At 37.9% G+C, this 19,846-nt stretch overlaps 2 protein-coding genes across 4 annotated transcripts in view; one reads left to right on the plus strand and one right to left on the minus strand.

The window, feature by feature from the left end:
• LOC127877489 (protogenin-like) overlaps nt 1–19,846 on the plus strand; it is a 323,646-nt gene that overhangs the window by 238,311 nt on the left and 65,489 nt on the right. The window lies entirely within an intron of this gene.
• LOC127877490 (exostosin-like 3) overlaps nt 1–19,846 on the minus strand; it is a 31,087-nt gene that overhangs the window by 10,779 nt on the left and 462 nt on the right. The window contains exons 2-7 of one of the 2 annotated variants that reach the window (XM_052423425.1): nt 14,493–14,676; nt 11,346–12,806; nt 10,910–11,061; nt 4,854–5,042; nt 3,595–3,696; nt 2,648–2,802 (exon numbers count right to left, since the gene is read on the minus strand). In XM_052423425.1, coding sequence (XP_052279385.1) covers nt 2,648–2,802; nt 3,595–3,696; nt 4,854–5,042; nt 10,910–11,061; nt 11,346–12,806; nt 14,493–14,659 — 2,226 coding nt within the window. In that variant the 5' untranslated portion in view covers nt 14,660–14,676. Of the gene's footprint in view, nt 1–2,647; nt 2,803–3,594; nt 3,697–4,853; nt 5,043–10,909; nt 11,062–11,345; nt 12,807–14,486; nt 14,677–19,846 lie in introns of both variants that reach the window. The other variant, XM_052423424.1, reaches the window with a different exon arrangement.

The raw sequence follows: 19,846 nt of genomic DNA on the forward strand, positions 1-19,846 counted from the left end.
GCAGCCATGTTTTTCAACCAACCAGCATCATTTTTTAACTCATCCAAGATATTATTGGGATTAATCTTCTGACCAAGTTTCATGAAGATCGGACAGTAAATGTGGCCTCTAGAGTGTTAACAAGATTTTACTAAAGCCATATAAGGAAAATTGCCCTGCCCCTTGGAAGCAATGTTTTTCAAGCAAACATAATTATTTTCAAACTAATCCAAGATATCATTGAGACCAATCTTCTGACCAAATTTCATGAAGACTGGACAATAAATGTGGCCTCTAGAGTGTTAGCAAGGTTTTACTATAGCCATATCAGGAAAAATGCCCCGCCCCCTGGTGGCCATGTTTTTCAAGCAAAGGTTACCATTTTCGAACTCATCCAAGATATCATTGGGACAAATCTTCTGACCAAGTTTCATGATAATCGGAAAATAAATGTGACCTCTAGAGTGTTAACAAGGTTTTTCTATAGCCATATAAGGAAAAATGCCCCGCCCCCGTGGTGGCCATGTTTTTCAACCAACCAGCATCATTTTTGAACACATTCAAGTTATTATTGGGATGAATCTTCTGACAGAGTTTCATGAAGATCGGACTATAAATGTGGCCTCAAGAATGAACAAGATTTTAGTATAGCCATATATAGCGATATAAGGAAAAATGCCCCGCCCCTTGGCAGCCATGTTTTTCGATCAAACGTAACCATTTTCGAACTAATGCAAAATATCAATGAGACAAATCTTCTGACCAAATTTCATGAAGATCGGAAAATAAATGTGGCCTCTAGAGTGTTAACAAGGTTTTACTATAGCCATATAAGGAAAATTGCCCTGCCCCCTGGCAGCTATGTTTTTCAACCATCCGGCATCATTTTCGAACTCGTCCAAGATATTATTGGGATGAATCTTCTGACAAAGTTTCATGAAGATAGGACAATAAATGTGGCCTCTAGAGTGTTAACAAGATTTTACTATAGCCATATACAGCCATATAAGGAAAAATGCCCCGCCCCTTAGCAGCCATGTTTTTCAAGCAAAGGTTACCATTTTTGAACTCATTAAAAATATCATTGAGACAAATCTTCTGACCAATTTTTATGAAGATCGGAAAATAAATGTGGCCTCTAGAGTGTTAACAAGGTTTTACTATAGCCATATAAGGAAAAATGCCCTGCCCCCTGGCGGCCATGTTTTTCAACCAACCAGCATCATTTTCGAACTCATCCAAGATATTATTGGGATGAATCTTCTGAATAAGTTTCATGAAGATCAGACAATAAATGTGGCCTCTAGAGTGTTAACAAGATTTCACTATAGCCATATTTAGCCATATAAGGAAAAATGCCCCGCCCCTTGGCAGCCATGTTTTTCAAGCAAACGAAACCATTTTCGAACTCATCCAAGATATCAATGAGACCAACCTTCTGACCAAATTTCATGAAGATTGGACAATAAATGTGCCCTCTAGAGAGTTAACAAGACAAATGTTGACGCCGCACAACGACAACGGACGATGGACAAAAGGCGATCACAAAAGCTCACCATGAGCACGTTGTGCTCAGGTGAGCTAAAAATCATGGTGCCTATACCGTGTTTGAACGGTTAAAAAAATGTCGGATCAGTGTGGGAACTTCATATTTGAAACACGCCGTTGCACTTTACTGAAAAAATACTTATTTTTTTTAAAAGATCATGATACCTATAGAAAACTCTCACGAATGAGTGGGCTCTCCACTTTATCCATTAAAAATGGTGAAATATTAAAAAAGACATTTTTAAAAATGTTAGCTGGGTCGCGCTTTATTCTCTCAACACAGATCTTAAAATTTCACGTGGTATAGGCACCGTGAAAATGCAGGCATTAAAAAGCAGGGTTCTGCTTTAATATAATCCCTGTATAAGGTGTGTGCAGCATCAGCTCTACAACTTCTTTATGCACAATTCCTAAGAAACCTTACATAGTTCTTGTTTAATGTTTAGCATTTTAAAGCTTCCAGGTAATTTTGGTATAAAACATGCTTTAATTTCGGTGATTTGTTTCATCAGAACACAAAAACACATTACAAATTGTGTTGTTTTGTTTATCTGCTCATTTAAACAGTAATTTTTTTTTTTCTCTATCAAGCAAAATCGTTCAGAATCTTTTTTTATTTAAGACATAAAACATTAAGATTGTGTAAGCATGACTTTATACCCTTATGAACAATCTATGCAAGCCCGAGTTCTGTACATTAAAAAGTGCCATAGTACTCAGTTCTTTTTCCCCATTCTTCTTTGTTACATGGGGTCCAATAATATGACCTCACTCCCTACTTTTTGGCGACAGACACACACAACTATTTGAGCCTTGTACTGAGAAAATTGGTCTCAAATGCATGAGCGTCAAGTGTCGTCCCAGATTAGCCTGCGCAATCCACCTAGGCTTATCAGGGCCAACTCTTTCTGCCTAAAGTAGATTTTTGTTTAAAAGAGATAACCTACATGTATACACGAAAAATTCCATAAAAGCAGAGTGTCTGTCTAATTATCTGTGCAGACTGCAAAGAGTTAATCTAGAAGGACACTTTTTCGCACAAGACTCAAGTCCAACTTTCCTAGAGCAAAGCGGATTTGTTTAAAGCCTTATTATACAAATCAGCTAATGGCTACATTACCACAACTGGGACCCCAATTTCTGGCCAGCCGAGGTTTTCGGAGGGCACTGTTGGGTTGTTCCAGACAACGATCACCTTGTTGAGGTGTGGCAAACCTTTCAGACGCGTCACAGCCTTGATCAGGACATCAGAACGCTCGTATGTCAACATTACAACTGGAAAATGCAAATTCGCCATATAATATGGGTTTTAGTATAAGCTTTGACTGGGTGAAAGTCTTGATTGAAGCATTATAGGGTTAGTATAATACTATTGGTAATCTACAACTTTTGTACAATGTTTCCTAAAGACATCAAAAGAGGCAAAACATAAATTAGTAAAAAAATATGCAAACAAAACAAAGCTTTATATTCCTTTTTTATAGTTTCAGTATGATGGAGCAAAATCTTCTTAAGTTATCATCTTCATAAACTAATGGGGACACCATTGCAGTAACGAAATCCCAAAATGCCACACAACTATTGACACAATTATTATAGCTTGCAACAAAGCCAAAACAAGAGCACCGCATAGGGGGTGCCAATGCTCGGCTGCGGTGCAGTTTTGTGATAAATGAAATAAATAAATGAAAGCTGGTCAGAAGAATACTTAGTATTAGAGGTCACATTGACCTTGATCTTTGACCCAAAATTGTGTGTGGCGTGTAGAACTCATCAAGGAGCAGCTACATATGAAGTGTCATTGTTGTAGGTGGAAGCACTTAGATTTTGGAGCCAATGTTAAGGTTTTAGCACGGCGAGCAGGCTATGACAATACCTCGGGTTTACTCCCAAAACAGCCGGGCTAATTATTGCTTATTTCAATTAAGAACTATCAGATAATCAACATGAAATCGCACATTTTTTTCTTAATACACACCATTTAAACCCTGCAGAACACAATGATCTTGTGCACCATACAGAAATAAACCTTTACCACAATGACATACTAGTAGCCCCGTGACCTACTTGTGAACTGTTCCCTCGGATGGTTTCCACCAATGGACTCCGAGAACTCCTTGCCAGATCCACCCTCCCCTTTGTTGATTGGTCGATACCCCGACCCAGCACCTGTCATGTAAGTAAGAAGGACTTAGCATGAAATGAAACTGATAGGGGTTATTATAAATGAATGTCTTGTTTGAGAATGAGTTGCAGTAAATAGTACAAGTAGTAATATTAGTTGACCTTAATAATCATATCATTATTAATTTCTTTATCTGTCTTAAGTTATGAATTATGCACAATATAAATAAGGAACAGCAGCATTGTAAGATTGTACAGTATTTCAGAGAATAAATGTATGAAAGTGAGATTCTGAATTTTTTATACACATTTTACCACTTATTCAATAATTATGCAATGCATAGATATGAGTGAGACAGAAAATGCATGAGCCTCTGTGACATCTGGGCTGAATTCATGGGCGTAAAGTGTCTCCTCAGATAAGCCTGTGAAGTCTGCACAGGCTAATCAGGGACTACTGCACAGGCTAATCAGGGACTACTGCACAGGCTAATCAGGGACTACTGCACAGGCTTATCAGGGACTACTGCACAGGCTTATCAGGGACTACTGCACAGGCTTATCAGGGACTACTGCACAGGCTAATCAGGGACTACTGCACAGGCTAATCAGGGACTACACTTTCCGCCTACACTGTATTTTCATCAAAAAACGTCTTACCCTGTACTTAAAAAAAAAAAATTATAAAGATGAAAGTGCCGTCCATGCCGTCCATGTTAATGCAAAAATGCACAATCCTTTCGTATGAGTGAGACAGAAAACATATGAGCCGCGTTCTAAGAAAAGCCGGTGCGGACTGAAGAGGCTAATCTGGAGCGGTACTTTAAATACATATATTAGTTAAATATTTGTTGAACTTACAAATTAACTTGAAGTCAGATGGTAGGAACAATTAAAAGGTCGGTAATCAATATCAACATTGCTATTAGGAATTAATTAGACCTTATCACAGAATTTACCATCAAGCTCTCTGAAATAATGTGGACTTCAATACTGGAAATATATGATCCTCAATCTGGGATAACTGGGCTTAATGCATGTGTGTAAAGTGTTGTCCCATGTTACCCTGTGCAGTCTTCACAGGCTAATCAGGGAGTGTCATACCAGATCAGGCTGTGCGGAATGCACAATTAATCTGGGATGAAGCTTCATGCACATACAACAAGCCCTGTTTTGAAAAATCAAGGCTAATACAATCTTACCAAAGAACTTGGAATCTGAAGGCAGGAACTTTTCGAAGGGCAGGAAGGGGAATAGATGGAAGGGGTCCCCGGGCATGTTGAAGGGGTCTCGCAGGGTCCAGACAGTGTAGTTTTGTTTGAAGGTCTGGGAGGGGAACGGAGGCTCCACGGGGCCCAGAACTTCGTCTGTCACCTCGTCTGGGTCTGGGGCTGCGTAGATATCGTGTATAAAGCACATGTGTTACTAACAAACACAGGTTAGAAATACCTGGTAACATCGCCTGATATGGGGCCGGACAAATGTGAAATACCATAGGCCAAAAATCTACATACACACATTGTCAATGAAAAAATCGCCAACACAAACTACCGGTATTTCATGCATTCTTTCGTATCTTTTGTTTTCTTTTAATTCATGCCATTTCATAATGCTGTCTTCGAAGGAAAGGCATAAGAGTTGATGATTTGATATGCTGCCCATTTAACAGGTTTATTAAACGTCATAACTTAATTGAGTCTCATTTAATCTACTTTGTTTATAAATCTAGAAATATTTTAATAGATTCAAGAGCAATTAAATAGCCTAACGCTTTTGATGCAATCTGGGTCAAATAAATAGCTTTAGGTTTAAATTAACAAATAATTGGCAAATTACACATGTAATAAAAAGTTCACAGACAAGACAAGCAGGTCATATTGGCCCAGCTTCACAAAAATTATAGCTACATGTATGCTTAACAATTATGACCTGCTAGCCTGGCTTTCCGTTTGCTGATTAGAGTGTTAAGCATACAACAACTATGTGAGTTTTTTTGTCATTTTGGAATGGGCCTGGGTCCATTTGGATTGAGAAAAAATCACAGCGTTTTGACTTATATTGGGAAATTAGTGTTGTTTTTATTTGCTGTGAAATGCTTCAAAAATTGAGATTAAAAAAAGTTTCCCATATTATATTTACTTAGGTTCAACTTATAGAGCTGGCTGGGAGATGATCCTATTGTTGAGATCTAAAAGGTTCAACTAATAGAGCTGGCTGTGAGATGATCCTATTGTTGAGATCTCTAAGGTTCAACTAATAGAGCTGGCTGGGAGATGATCCTATTGTTGAGATCTAAAAGGTTCAACTTATAGAGCTGGCTGGGAGATGATCCTATTGTTGAGATCTCTAAGGTTCAACTAATAGAGCTGGCTGGGAGATGATCCTATTGTTGAGATCTCTAAGGTTCAACTAATAGAGCTGGCTGGGAGATGATCCTATTGTTGAGATCTCTTAGGTTCAACTAATAGAGCTGGCTGGGAGATGATCCCATTGTTGAGATCTCTAAGGTTCAACTAATAGAGCTGGCTGGGAGATGATCCTATTGTTGAGATCTCTAAGGTTCAACTAATAGAGCTGGCTGGGAGATGATCCTATTGTTGAGATCTCTAAGGTTCAACTAATAGAGCTGGCTGGGAGATGATCCTATTGTTGAGATCTAAAAGGTTCAACTAATAGAGCTGGCTGGGAGATGATCCTATTGTTGAGATCTCTAAGGTTCAACTAATAGAGCTGGCTGGGAGATGATCCTATTGTTGAGATCTCTAAGGTTCAACTTATAGAGCTGGCTGGGAGATGATCCTATTGTTGAGATCTCTAAGGTTCAACTTATAGAGCTGGCTGGGAGATGATCCTATTGTTGAGATCTAAAAGGTTCAACTTATAGAGCTGGCTGGGAGATGATCCTATTGTTGAGATCTCTAAGGTTCAACTAATAGAGCTGGCTGGGAGATGATCCTATTGTTGAGACCTCTAAGGTTCAACTAATAGAGCTGGCTGGGAGATGATCCTATTGTTGAGATCTAAAAGGTTCAACTAATAGAGCTGGCTGGGAGATGATCCTATTGTTGAGATCTCTAAGGTTCAACTAATAGAGCTGGCTGGGAGATGATCCTATTGTTGAGATCTCTAAGGTTCAACTAATAGAGCTGGCTGGGAGATGATCCTATTGTTGAGATCTAAAAGGTTCAACTAATAGAGCTGGCTGGGAGATGATCCTATTGTTGAGATCTCTAAGGTTCAACTAATAGAGCTGGCTGGGAGATGATCCTATTGTTGAGATCTAAAAGGTTCAACTTATAGAGCTGGCTGGGAGATGATCCTATTGTTGAGATCTCTAAGGTTCAACTAATAGAGCTGGCTGGGAGATGATCCTATTGTTGAGATCTCTAAGGTTGAACTAATAGAGCTGGCTGGGAGATGATCCTATTGTTGAGATCTAAAAGGTTCAACTTATAGAGCTGGCTGGGAGATGATCCTATTGTTGAGATCTCTAAGGTTCAACTAATAGAGCTGGCTGGGAGATGATCCCATTGTTGAGATCTAAAAGGTTCAACTTATAGAGCTGGCTGGGAGATGATCCTATTGTTGAGATCTCTAAGGTTCAACTAATAGAGCTGGCTGGGAGATGATCCTATTGTTGAGATCTCTAAGGTTCAACTAATAGAGCTGGCTGGGAGATGATCCTATTGTTGAGATCTAAAAGGTTCAACTAATAGAGCTGGCTGGGAGATGATCCTATTGTTGAGATCTAAAAGGTTCAACTAATAGGGCTGGCTGGGAGATGATCCTATTGTTGAGATCTCTAAGGTTCAACTTATAGAGCTGGCTGGGAGATGATCCTATTGTTGAGATCTCTAAGGTTCAACTAATAGAGCTGGCTGGGAGATGATCCTATTGTTGAGATCTCTAAGGTTCAACTAATAAAGCTGGCTGGGAGATGATCCTATTGTTGAGATCTAAAAGGTTCAACTAATAGAGCTGGCTGTGAGATGATCCTATTGTTGAGATCTAAAAGGTTCAACTAATAGAGCTGGCTGGGAGATGATCCTATTGTTGAGATCTAGAAGGTTCAACTAATAGAGCTGGCTGGGAGATGATCCTATTGTTGAGATCTCTAAGGTTCAACTAATAGAGCTGGCTGGGAGATGATCCTATTGTTGAGATCTAAAAGGTTCAACTAATAGAGCTGGCTGTGAGATGATCCTATTGTTGAGATCTAAAAGGTTCAACTTATAGAGCTGGCTGGGAGATGATCCTATTGTTGAGATCTAAAAGGTTCAACTAATAGGGCTGGCTGGGAGATGATCCTATTGTTGAGATCTAAAAGGTTCAACTAATAGAGCTGGCTGGGAGATGATCCTATTGTTGAGATCTCTAAGGTTGAACTAATAGAGCTGGCTGGGAGATGATCCTATTGTTGAGATCTAAAAGGTTCAACTAATAAAGCTGGCTGGGAGATGATCCTATTGTTGAGATCTCTAAGGTTGAACTAATAGAGCTGGCTGGGAGATGATCCCATTGTTGAGATCTAAAAGGTTCAACTAATAGAGCTGGCTGGGAGATGATCCCATTGTTGAGATCTAAAAGGTTCAACTAATAGAGCTGGCTGGGAGATGATCCTATTGTTGAGATCTCTAAGGTTGAACTAATAGAGCTGGCTGGGAGATGATCCTATTGTTGAGATCTCTAAGGTTCTACTAATAGAGCTGGCTGGGAGATGATCCTATTGTTGAGATCTAAAAGGTTCAACTAATAGAGCTGGCTGGGAGATGATCCTATTGTTGAGATCTAAAAGGTTCAACTAATAGAGCTGGCTGGGAGATGATCCTATTGTTGAGATCTAAAAGGTTCAACTAATAAAGCTGGCTGGGAGATGATCCTATTGTTGAGATCTCTAAGGTTCAACTAATAGAGCTGGCTGGGAGATGATCCTATTGTTGAGATCTCTAAGGTTCAACTAATAGAGCTGGCTGGGAGATGATCCTATTGTTGAGATCTCTAAGGTTCAACTAATAGAGCTGGCTGGGAGATGATCCTATTGTTGAGATCTAAAAGGTTCAACTTATAGGGCTGGCTGGGAGATGATCCTATTGTTGAGATCTCTAAGGTTCAACTAATAGAGCTGGCTGGGAGATGATCCTATTGTTGAGATCTAAAAGGTTCAACTAATAGAGCTGGCTGGGAGATGATCCTATTGTTGAGATCTAAAAAAATATGTATGTTATCTGTAAGTTGATCAGAATATTTTGAAAGCAAGAAGTAAAATAACCCCTTCTTTTAATCTTTATAATGTAACTGGAATTAAGTTTCTGCAAATATCTTACTTCCTCTCTAATGATAAAATGCATCAGAAAAGATTCATACCCACCTGCAAAACCTATTTTTTAGTGCTTACAAAGTTGGCAAATTTAAATCAAATTAGAATATTTGCTCCAGAAAGTTCTGTACAAATCAGAATGTGCATCAATACAAAGCTGGATTTCTGCATTAATTGAAAATAATTGGTGATTATGAGACCAGAGTATCTTTTTTACTGATTAAGGATAATATTAACTGGATTTACTTAATTGAGGTATCTATGCCTATACATGTGTAAATTATATAATAATTCTTCATTTCATTGTATGACAACATTTGTTTTAGAGAGTAGATTAATATTTGTAAAAACAAATAAAGCGAGATAATTCATTATGCTTTGGACAAAAATTTACTTTGAAATTAAATAAATGGATATAATTCAAACACTAAGGTAGATAGAGTTATGGTTCTTAGTCACTGCACTTCTCCTACTTGCCATCTGTTTAAGTTTCAAGTAAATCCCTTCAGTAGATTTTGAGTTATGCTCCGGACAAACATTAACTAAGGGGAGATAATTCAAAAACTAAGGTAGAGAGAGCTATGGTTATTGGTCACTGCACTTCTCCTAGTTGCCATATGTTTATATTTTAAGTTTCAAATAAATCCCTTTCGTAGATTTATAGTTATGCTCCGCATAAAATTTACTTTAAAGTTATATAAAAAGGGGAGATAATTCAAAAACTAAGGTAGATAGAGTTATGGTTCTTATTCACTGCACTTTTCCTACTTGCCATCTGTTTATATTTCAAGTTTCAAGTAAATCCCTTCAGTAGATTTAGAGTTATGCTCCGGACAAAAATTAACTTTAAAATTATATAAAAGGGGAGATAATTAAAAAACTAAGGTAGATAGAGTTGTGGTTCTTGGTCACTGCACTTCTCCTAGTTGCCATTTGTTTATATTTCAAGTTTCAAGTAAATCCCTTCAGTAGATTTAGAGTTATGCTCCGGACAAAAAATTTCCTTAAAGTTATATAAAAGGGGAGATAATTAAAAAACTAAGGTAGATAGAGTTATGGTTCTTGGTCACTGCACTTCTCCTAGTTGCCATCTGTTTATATTCTAAGTTTAAAGTAAATCCATTGAATAGATTTGGAGTTATGCTCCGGACAAAGTTTCAGCCGGACGGACAGACGGACAGACAAAGGGACGGACAGGACCAATTACTATATCCCCTCCGATTTTTTTTCGGCGGGGATAACACGACTATTGCCAAGCAATATATGTCCCCTACCGGCGACACTTGATCATTTTCAGATTGTTTTACTTTTTTTATTATATATTTGTTGCCATAGCAACCAGATTTGTTGATGTAAGAACAAAATGAAATGATATGCATAATTTCCATATTGCCATCTATCCATGTTTAAAGTTTCATGAAAAAATATGAAGAACTTTTAAAGTCCTTGCAGGATTCAGAAAAGTGTGATGGACAGACTGACAGACAGACTGACAGACAGAGCGCAAACCATAAGTCCCCTCTGGTTTCACCGGTAGGGGACAATAGTGGCAGAGTAAACCATTATTTCAGGTACATTAAAAACCCACTTTTAATATTGGCTTCGTTTCTATGAAAGAGCTGCTGTTATCTGGGAAAACTAGGCTTCAAACATGTCTGTACAGTGCAGCCTACTGCACAGGCTAATCTGGGACGACTTAAACACACATCCATTAAGCCCAGTTTTCCCAAAACAATGCTTAATTGCATGTCTCCATACAAACAGGAAATCAAGCAGACTAAAAACTTAATGATATTTATTTTAAAGGAAAAATGAATATCTTTCCACATAAACTGGATAAAAACAGCATTTCTTTATTTTTTGTGCGTCAAATGTTAAGTCCAGAAAAATGTCGACTACTATTTTTATTGTGAAATTTGATAAACTCTCAAGCAGACTTACCCAAATTCTGTGGCACTGGAATGAAGTTACTGACGGCGGTTGGTGATGGCTCCTCACGTACCGGTGGCGCGGGAATGTTGAGTCGAGTCCTCACGACAGCCAGCATGGTTGTCACGACGCTCTTACTGGTCCCGAAATACGTTTCCCAAAACCTGCAATTTTTTTGTCAAATTTTGGGCCGTCATTCGAATTCATTACCATAGCACAACATATAAAAAACAGATAAATAAAATGAAAATTTAGATTTAAGATAATTTTCCTTTGCAGCCTAATGGGCAAACCTTAGTAAATATGATTTTGAAAACACTCTCAATTTTTAAGTTTTTAATAACAAAACATTCAAAACACCGATTTCCCAGTTTTAGTTAAAACAGTGCCATTTTACCCAATCCAAAGGGCCCCAGACCAATGCCCAAAATGGGGACAAAACACTGACCTGCGTCCATTCCTCTTAAACTCCATCATGTCAACATTGGACAGGGTTCTTAGCAGGTAATACAGCTCTGTGACTCTCTGCTTAGGTAGAATGATGACCGCCTTTGACCAATCCAGCAATTCGCTGAATGGCAGTTCAGCATAGTCCCCGAGTATGACTGGAATAGCACCAGACTTGAGAGATTCGTAAAGTCTCGCCTGAAACACTGTCGTCGAGATAATTGTATAATTTGCTGGAGCAATAATTAGGCTGAATGTTGACTGTTTCAAAATGTTCGCTCTATCATTTTCATTCCCACAGAGTAACCATTCTCCGTTGATGCCGACCGTTTCATGCCCTGACTCACACATAAAATTAAAACTGAGTTTTTCTGTACCTTCACTTTCAAAAAGTTTAAGTTGCTGCACTATACTTGATTCTAAGTCTTCAAGTTCATTTTGAACATGTTTTACACTTGAGTTTAATATTGGAACATGTAACGCAGCCTGTAAGGTACGAGACTGGTAATTCTGTGGACCTGCCTTTTTAATATCATTATTATGAACTGCTGCTATACTATTTGCATTATCTTTAAACTGTCCAGAAAATGAAAGTAAATAATTCCTCCTTATTGGATTCAAGGGAGGCAATTCTGCCCACACTTCTCCATCAGAATTACCCAGCAACGGTGGTACAACAATATCAAACTGTCTGCGAAAACCGGTTTCAACAAAAGAAGATTGCACAATTATAGCCCTGCCTGTTTTAACACCATGGAATAGATCCACATTAGATCTAGACCTTGCTAGATTAATGAGTACGTGATTTAGACCATCCCCATTCCAGTACCGAAGGGAGTTGATCTTATTTTGAATTGTTTCTGGGGACTCTTCAGAAAATATTTCGCCAAAAATGGCAACGTAAACACAGGCTGTCTCAGGGGAAGAAGTGATATGAGCATTTCCATCAAAAGCCTGATAAACGGAAGATTTAATAAAGTCATTTAAATTGCTGTCAGTAAAATGGCTATTCAAACCATACACATAAACAAGGAATGGTGACAGCAGTGAACACCTGGAGAAGTCGAAACATGTGAACATCAAACAAATGTGAAACTGGTCATTCTCAGTCCCTGATTTTGCCTTAATTCTTATTGATGACGGTATAAATCGTAATGGCGCCTTCAAAATCTGCTGGTCACCATTAGAAAATTCGTCCACTTCTACTTTCAGCTGATCCAGGTTCAACGTCAACTGCTTGATATTCTTCTCAATATTCTCTTGTTCGATCCTTAACGCTTCCAGGTGAGTTTTGACTTTTGTGATTTCCGTCTGCAAACTCAACCGCTTGCTTTCTAGCTCCCGGAGTTCATTGTTTACAGACCCACGAATTCTACGAAGCTCCGTTATCTGACCTTTCAACTCGTGACATTGAACTCTGTCAAGGTCAGCATCTTCTGGGTGATTTTTTGTTGACCTTGACCTGTGAAATTAGATATGAATACCCACATTTGTGATGAGCAGTTAAATACAAAACAAGGGACAAAATTGTCACAAAACCAGGTTTTCAGTTGAAAAAAAGTCTGATAAAGGGAGACAATTCAAAATGTGTATTGGTAACTCCTTGTGTAAAATTGACCTTGATTTCAATTAGAAAAAACAAGAGATGTGTTCGTAAGAAGCACAATGCCCCCTATTGCGCCGCTTTGAAATACTAAAATTGACCTTTGACCTCGAAGGATGACCTTGACCTTGAACTTCCACTACTCAAAATGTGCAGCTTCATGAGAAATGCCGCTTTAAATTTGTTTTTTTTTACCTTTTACCTTGAAGGATGACCTTAACCTTGAACTTACACCACTAAAAATGTGCAGCTTCATGAGAATGCCGCTTTGAATTTTTTTTTTTGACCTTTGACCTTGAAGGATGACCTTGACCTTGAACTTCCACCACTCAAAATGTACATCTTCATGAGATACACATGCATGCCAAATATCAAGTTCTTGTCTTCAATAATGCAAAAGTTAAGGCCAACGTTAATGTTTTTTTTCGGACGGACAGACTGACATACACACATACTGACATACTGACGGACAGTTCAACTGCTATATGCCACCCTACCGGGGGCATAACAAGTCTGATAAAGAGAGACAACTCAAAATAAAAATGTGCATTGTTACTGAGTGTTCATAGTTACATAGTTACAAAATCAATCTATTTTTAGTTGTGGCGACCTTGACCTTGGAGATATTGGTGTAATTCTTTCGCCCGACACACCGTCCAATAATGGTGAACAAATGTGCCAAATGATTTTTAAATGTCACAATGAATGACATTGTAATGGCCCAGACAAGCTCATTTATGGCCATTTTTGACCTTCAAACTCAAATTGTGGACTTAACCTTGGAGATATCGATGTGATTTTTTTGCGCGACACACCGTCTAATGATGGTTAACAAATGTGCCAAATGATTTTAAAATCTCACAATGAACGACAAAGTTATGGCCCGGACAAGGTCATTTATGGCCATTTTTGACCTTCAAACTCAAATTGTGACCTTGACCTTGGAGATATCAACGTAATTCTTTCGCGGGACATACTGTCTAATGATGGTGAACAAAAGTGCCAAATGATTTTAAAATCTGACAATGAACGACAAAGTTATGGCCCGGACAAGCTTGTTCTGCCCGCCAGCCAGCCTGACCGCCGACATTCGCAAATCTAATAAACAGTTTTTTCCTTCAGAAAACCTGGTTAAAAATAAATGCTGGATTCTATATGTAATTAAGATAAATAGCAGAACAAAATGTTGAATTTAATTTACCAATATTAATAAAACCGTATTTGTTTGCAGAAAACATTATTTTGCATGCTTATGTCAACACATACATTCAGCACAGTTTTTTGCCTCCAGCCATTCATATTGAGTGGAAAAAAAGACAATAAAGTCTCGTTCTGGTAAAACTGCACTGAATGCATGTGTTTGAAGTGTCATACCAGATACAATGTAAGCTTACTTTTAAATCTTGCCATTTAATAAGCAAATGTTATTATTCCACTATGAAATTGTTGCTACTTAACAATGCAATTGAATTGCTGCTATTTCACTATCAGAAACAATAGTTTTACACACTATCAATCTATGCCCAAAACTCATGCTACCTGTACCCTAGTTCGCCATCAGCCCCAAAGTTTGAAATGTAGTAGTGCGATATGAAGGTTGAGAGAACAAAGATGGCCAGCAGTCCCAGAATCAGCTGTCCTATACGACTGCGGACGAGCATGAAGCAGAAGCCACGCTTCTTTGTCGAATGCCCGCCATCCATTGCGAGCATGTCACATCATCAAATATCTGAAAAATGACTCTCTATTGAAGATAATATTAAAACATTAAACATGAAAATAGGCTTGTTTCTTTGATGAACAACTGTAATACCTCAGTGCTCCAGCTAGGCCTAAATTGAAAGGCGCCCTGCCCTGCCCTCCCGAAACTCCGCCATGCCCCACCAGGCCCCCCCCCCCCTACCCTTACTTAAAAAACAAAAAAAATAATATTTTTTTTACATATGATAATAAATAAATCTCTTATTACATTGTATTTAATTTATCATTCCTTGTAGACATTATGTTTGAATGGTTTTATAATGGTTTCATATAGTGGGAATAATATATTTTAACAATTATTAATAACACATAAGCATTCCAGAAATGCCCGCGCGCTCAAAAGTGCCCTTTTGACAAAATACTGCGCGTCGAAAGTGCCCTTCTGACAAAAAGCCCCCCCCTGCCCTTTTCAAATCCTAGCTTGAGCACTGTACCTTGTTACATGTCAAATTGACAAATATCACTAAAGTATTGAACTGAACTTCATATTCTAACAAGAGCACCGCATAATGGGTGCCAACGCTTTGCTGCAGGTGCAGTTTTGAATAAATGAAAGCTTGTCAATTTTTTTTTTTAAGAGGTCACAGTGACCTTGACCTTAAACCTTGTGACGCAAAAATGGGTGTGGCATGTAGAACTCATCAAGGTACATCTACATATGAAGTTTCAAAGTTGTAGGTAGAAGCACTTTGATTTCAGAGCCAATGTTAAGGTTTAAGCACGACACCGGCTAACGACACAACACAACGGGCAGGCTATGGCAATACCTCGGTTTTCTCCGAAAACAGCCGAGCTAAAAATTGAAAATGAGAACCAGGGCTGTCCCAAGATGGCGCACTTAACTATTATTCTGATTCATGTATGATGAACATGTTCTGTAGGCCACCTGATGTAAGCTTATAAATGTAAATAACAATAACAATTAAAACAAGAAAAATGAACATGCCAAGAAACTATATTTTCTAACTGTTTACCCAACAATTAAGTTAAATTTAATTAAGTTTGAATGAAAGTCTTCATGCTCAGCACATAACCTCCATCCAAACTCAAGATATTGAGCAGAAATCTTTGATACATGTGTAGCTGGATTTTTCAACAATATACATAGCACAACATTCAATTACCAAGTCCACTGTTTTCCTAAGATTTGCCAGTGAATAGTGCAAATACTGAAAACTGCCTTATTGGAATAAGAGGGATCAGAGCAAGCGGGAAAACGACAGTAGAAAGTTTTTGATGATAAACAAGCAAATTCGTTTAATTGATATCCCCTGCCAATATACTTCTGGACACAAAAGTTTTCTGGACAAATGGACTACGCCAAAATGCATCATCCTCTTATCCATATAATTATATACTCATACCAAGTTTCAATGCAATCCGTCAAAGCACTTCCAAGATATGGCTCTGGACACACACAAAAAGCATTTTTCAAAATACAAAGTGCCATAACTCCCTTATTATCCGATGGTGTACAATGTCGTTTGGCGTGCATCATCCTATTATCAATATATATACTCATACCAAGTATCAATGAAATCCGCCAAAGCACTTCCAAGATATGGCTCCAGACACAAAAGTGCCGGACGGACGGAAAGACAGGAGGACGATCAACGCCAAAACAATATCCCTCCGCCTATGCCCGGTGATAATAGGTGCACAAATCATATGGATGGGCTGGGGATCAACCGCGTCATTCTCAATTTGTATTCCAGCGCTCTACAAACTGCCAATTTTTCCATTTAAAGCTACTATGTCCCAACTGGGATCAAATGCAATCCCACCATAGGTCTGCATTCATGTTTAACAAGAGCACCGCATTACGGGTGCCACGCTCGGCTACGGGTGCAGTTTTGAATAAATGAAAGCTTGTCAGAATTTTTTTTTTTTTTTTAAGTTTCAAAGTTGTAGGGAGTAGCAATTTGATTTTAGAGCCAATGTTCAAAACCTTAAAAAATGTTAAGGTTTTTGCAAATGCGGTTGACGGACGGTGAGCTGGCTATGACGATACCTTTACTATTCAATAGTTTGGAATTGCAATGCTTTATAATTTTCAGGTTTTCAAATCGTCAAAAGATGCACATAATGGATATTTTAGAGCATAGTTAATGTTCAGTATTACTGTTTCCTCACAAATATCATAGTTACAACGAAAATTTGAGAATCTGACCAGGGCCCTCGTTTGGCCGTTTTCGGGGCCGAAATTTGGCCCCATTCCCCCCTTAAAATACTTTATAGTATACTTTTTTCCCCTATTTCAGCTAAAAATTTCCCCCTCACACAATTTTTTTTAAAACTTTTATACCTATGTTGCCAGCAAGTATCATGCTATTAATCTTTGATTAAATGAATCGTGTTCTGAGAAAACTGGGCATAATGCATGTGCGTAAAGTGTCGTCCCAGATTCGCCTGTGCTGTCCACAAAGGCTAATCAGGGACGACACTTTCAGCTTTTATGGTATTTTTAGTTTCAAGGAAGTCCCTCCTTATCAAAAATCAAGATTAGGGGAAAAGTGTTGTCCCTGATTAGCCTGTGTGGACTGCACAGGCTAATCTGGGATGACACTTTACACACACGCATTAAGCCCTGTTTTCTCAGAAAACTACTCGAATGTATATTTTTGTAAATTCTGTTAAAATATAGCAATTGTAAGTGTTGAATGGTTGGTGAAAAGATCAAGGTTGTCATTATGATTGTAAAGGATTATTTTGGAATAGTAAGCGATTGGGCCGGGGGTCAAGGGGCCTAGGCCCCTTTGTAGGTCCAGGACAAGGCCTTGGTAGGGGGGCCAACCAAAAACAAATTCTAGACATTTAAGGGACAAAATACTGCTATTCTCAGAGCATAAAAAAGTTAAAATGAGGTCTAAAAAGAATAGAAAATTTTAAGATTTCCACATTTTGAGTATACTGTACAACGTTAAAACATATTATATTGATAGATCTTTTCATGTTCCAATTCTATCCACTACCCGACAATCCAGTATCATACAATTTCTTTTTTTTTTTAAACCAAATTACGGCCAATATTGACGATGAATGTCGGCCGCCATTTAACGCAAGTGCATATACAAACTGAATTGTAGGATTGGGGAATTCCCATTGAACATGCGTGAATCACGTGACGCGATTTGAGAGCATTGAGAACCGTTTATATTAAGTAATTACGACAAATCAACGACTCAAGCTAAACTGTTACATGTACATGTACCTCTTTTCAGAAAAGTTTGCTAAAGTGAAGGTTAATTTTCTGAGAATAAAAAGCGTCTTTCTTTAAATTTTACCGAGTACCTTTCATTCGGGATAGTGATATAACTTGTCAGGTCATTCATGCATGTAGACCTATATGTATGCATAGTTTGGCAATCTCAAAACACGTTATTTACCTACTTATTATATTATGTGTTATGACCATTTGTATAACAAAATGCATTATTTAATTGAAGTATTTTCAAATGTGTATAATTAAATGTGTTATTCGAAATCATTTTCAGATTTCATTATTCACAGAAAATTTAGAAAATTCTAGCAACAGAGACACTTTTCTCGTGTTTTTCATGTACAGGGTTTTTTTCCCACTTTTTGGGACGATAGCCCATGGCTTTGGAATTGGGAATTTTATCGGCATTTTCATGATATTGGGAAAATAAATTCATTAGCCCTTTTTATTCCAAACGAAAAAGTCCACTGATTAGGGAAATACTAAATTTGATATAACTCTTTATAATCAATCAAATTAAAAGATCAAAATCATATAATACTTTGTAAGATGTAATTGAACTATAATTGAAATAAAAAACGCATTAGACACTTCTATCTAAAAAAAAAAAAAAAAATTTTTTTATTTTTTTGGAAATTGGAAATTTTTTGCCACATTTTGGGAAAAAAGTATACTTTTTGGGATTGGGAACATAGCCAAAAATCAGGCCAATAAAAATCCTGATGTACAGATGAAAATCATGCCAAAATTAGACTTCATGTATAACATCACGTCATTTTCCTCGGGGAAAGCGTGGACTTTAATATTAAGATGCTGAATAACAACTTCGTAGCGCAGAGGTCCCTAATATAATTTATTTTGGTAGAAAATCGAAATGCATTTTTTAATATGTGGAAACTTTTTCCCTGACTAAAAAAAAAAGTTAATAACGCTCTACAGTGCTACATTCGCTGAGATACGGTCGGTGTAATGAACAGCTATTTGATGCAGTTTCATGTGGGGTCGGCGTGTATTCGGCTGCCTGAGCGCTGATTGGTTGATGTGCTTACCAAGAAGAATTTGATTGACAGCTGGAAAAATCAATATTGGCCGCTCGTTGAGAAATTCATTGAAAACAGTAGCTCTTAGGCGGAGTTAATGGACTGACTGTATGACCAGGCGTCGCTCTACTATACTACGGTTATTCCTCATCAATTATTGTCGGTTTGTGTGATCAAAACTTCCGATCTTGATTCAAAAGATTCGGGAAAAACAACGGATTTTCTGGCGATATTTACTGATGAATTTGATCGGCAATTGGTTAATAATGACAACCCTGGAAAAGATCTTCTAAAATTTCCCTTTTCGCCCCAAATGACGCTAAATTCCCCCCTCTAAGGGCCTTGGCCCCAATCCCCAAAAGTGTAGCAAGGATCCTGATCTGAAAAAAAAAAGTTATCCTCCATTTATCTAGTTGCAATAATTCAACTCTCAGCTTTATACCCCAATGGTTAGCTGATAGTTGCAAAACGCCGGCTCTTGCCCATGAGTGCAAAACTTAATCAACAATGCAATGGTTAAGGAACACTGAAACTGCAAGATCTTATCAACGTTTACCTGTCAAAACCACAAACTCATACGAATGGTACCATTAAAACAATAAATAATTGCTTTTTATTGACTTAGTTTTGCTTTTGTACGCTGTATCTGCCATATTGAAAAATTGACCCAATATTAGTTAGGTTGCAGTACACCAATATTTTGCACGTCGGGTTATGTGTTGGAGCCGATAACGCTGTGTTATTCGATACAGAATACACTGTTTCAAATTTGAACATAAAACATGTCAGCGAGGAAAGTGTGTTGAAACATTGTTGTGTTTTTATAGGGTGCATGAAAAGGATAACATCCGTAGGTTGCCATTCAGGTATATTTTACA

The sequence above is a fragment of the Dreissena polymorpha genome, chromosome 4 (genome assembly GCF_020536995.1).
Source record: "Dreissena polymorpha isolate Duluth1 chromosome 4, UMN_Dpol_1.0, whole genome shotgun sequence".
In the NCBI taxonomy this organism is placed as follows: Eukaryota; Metazoa; Mollusca; class Bivalvia; order Myida; family Dreissenidae; genus Dreissena; species Dreissena polymorpha.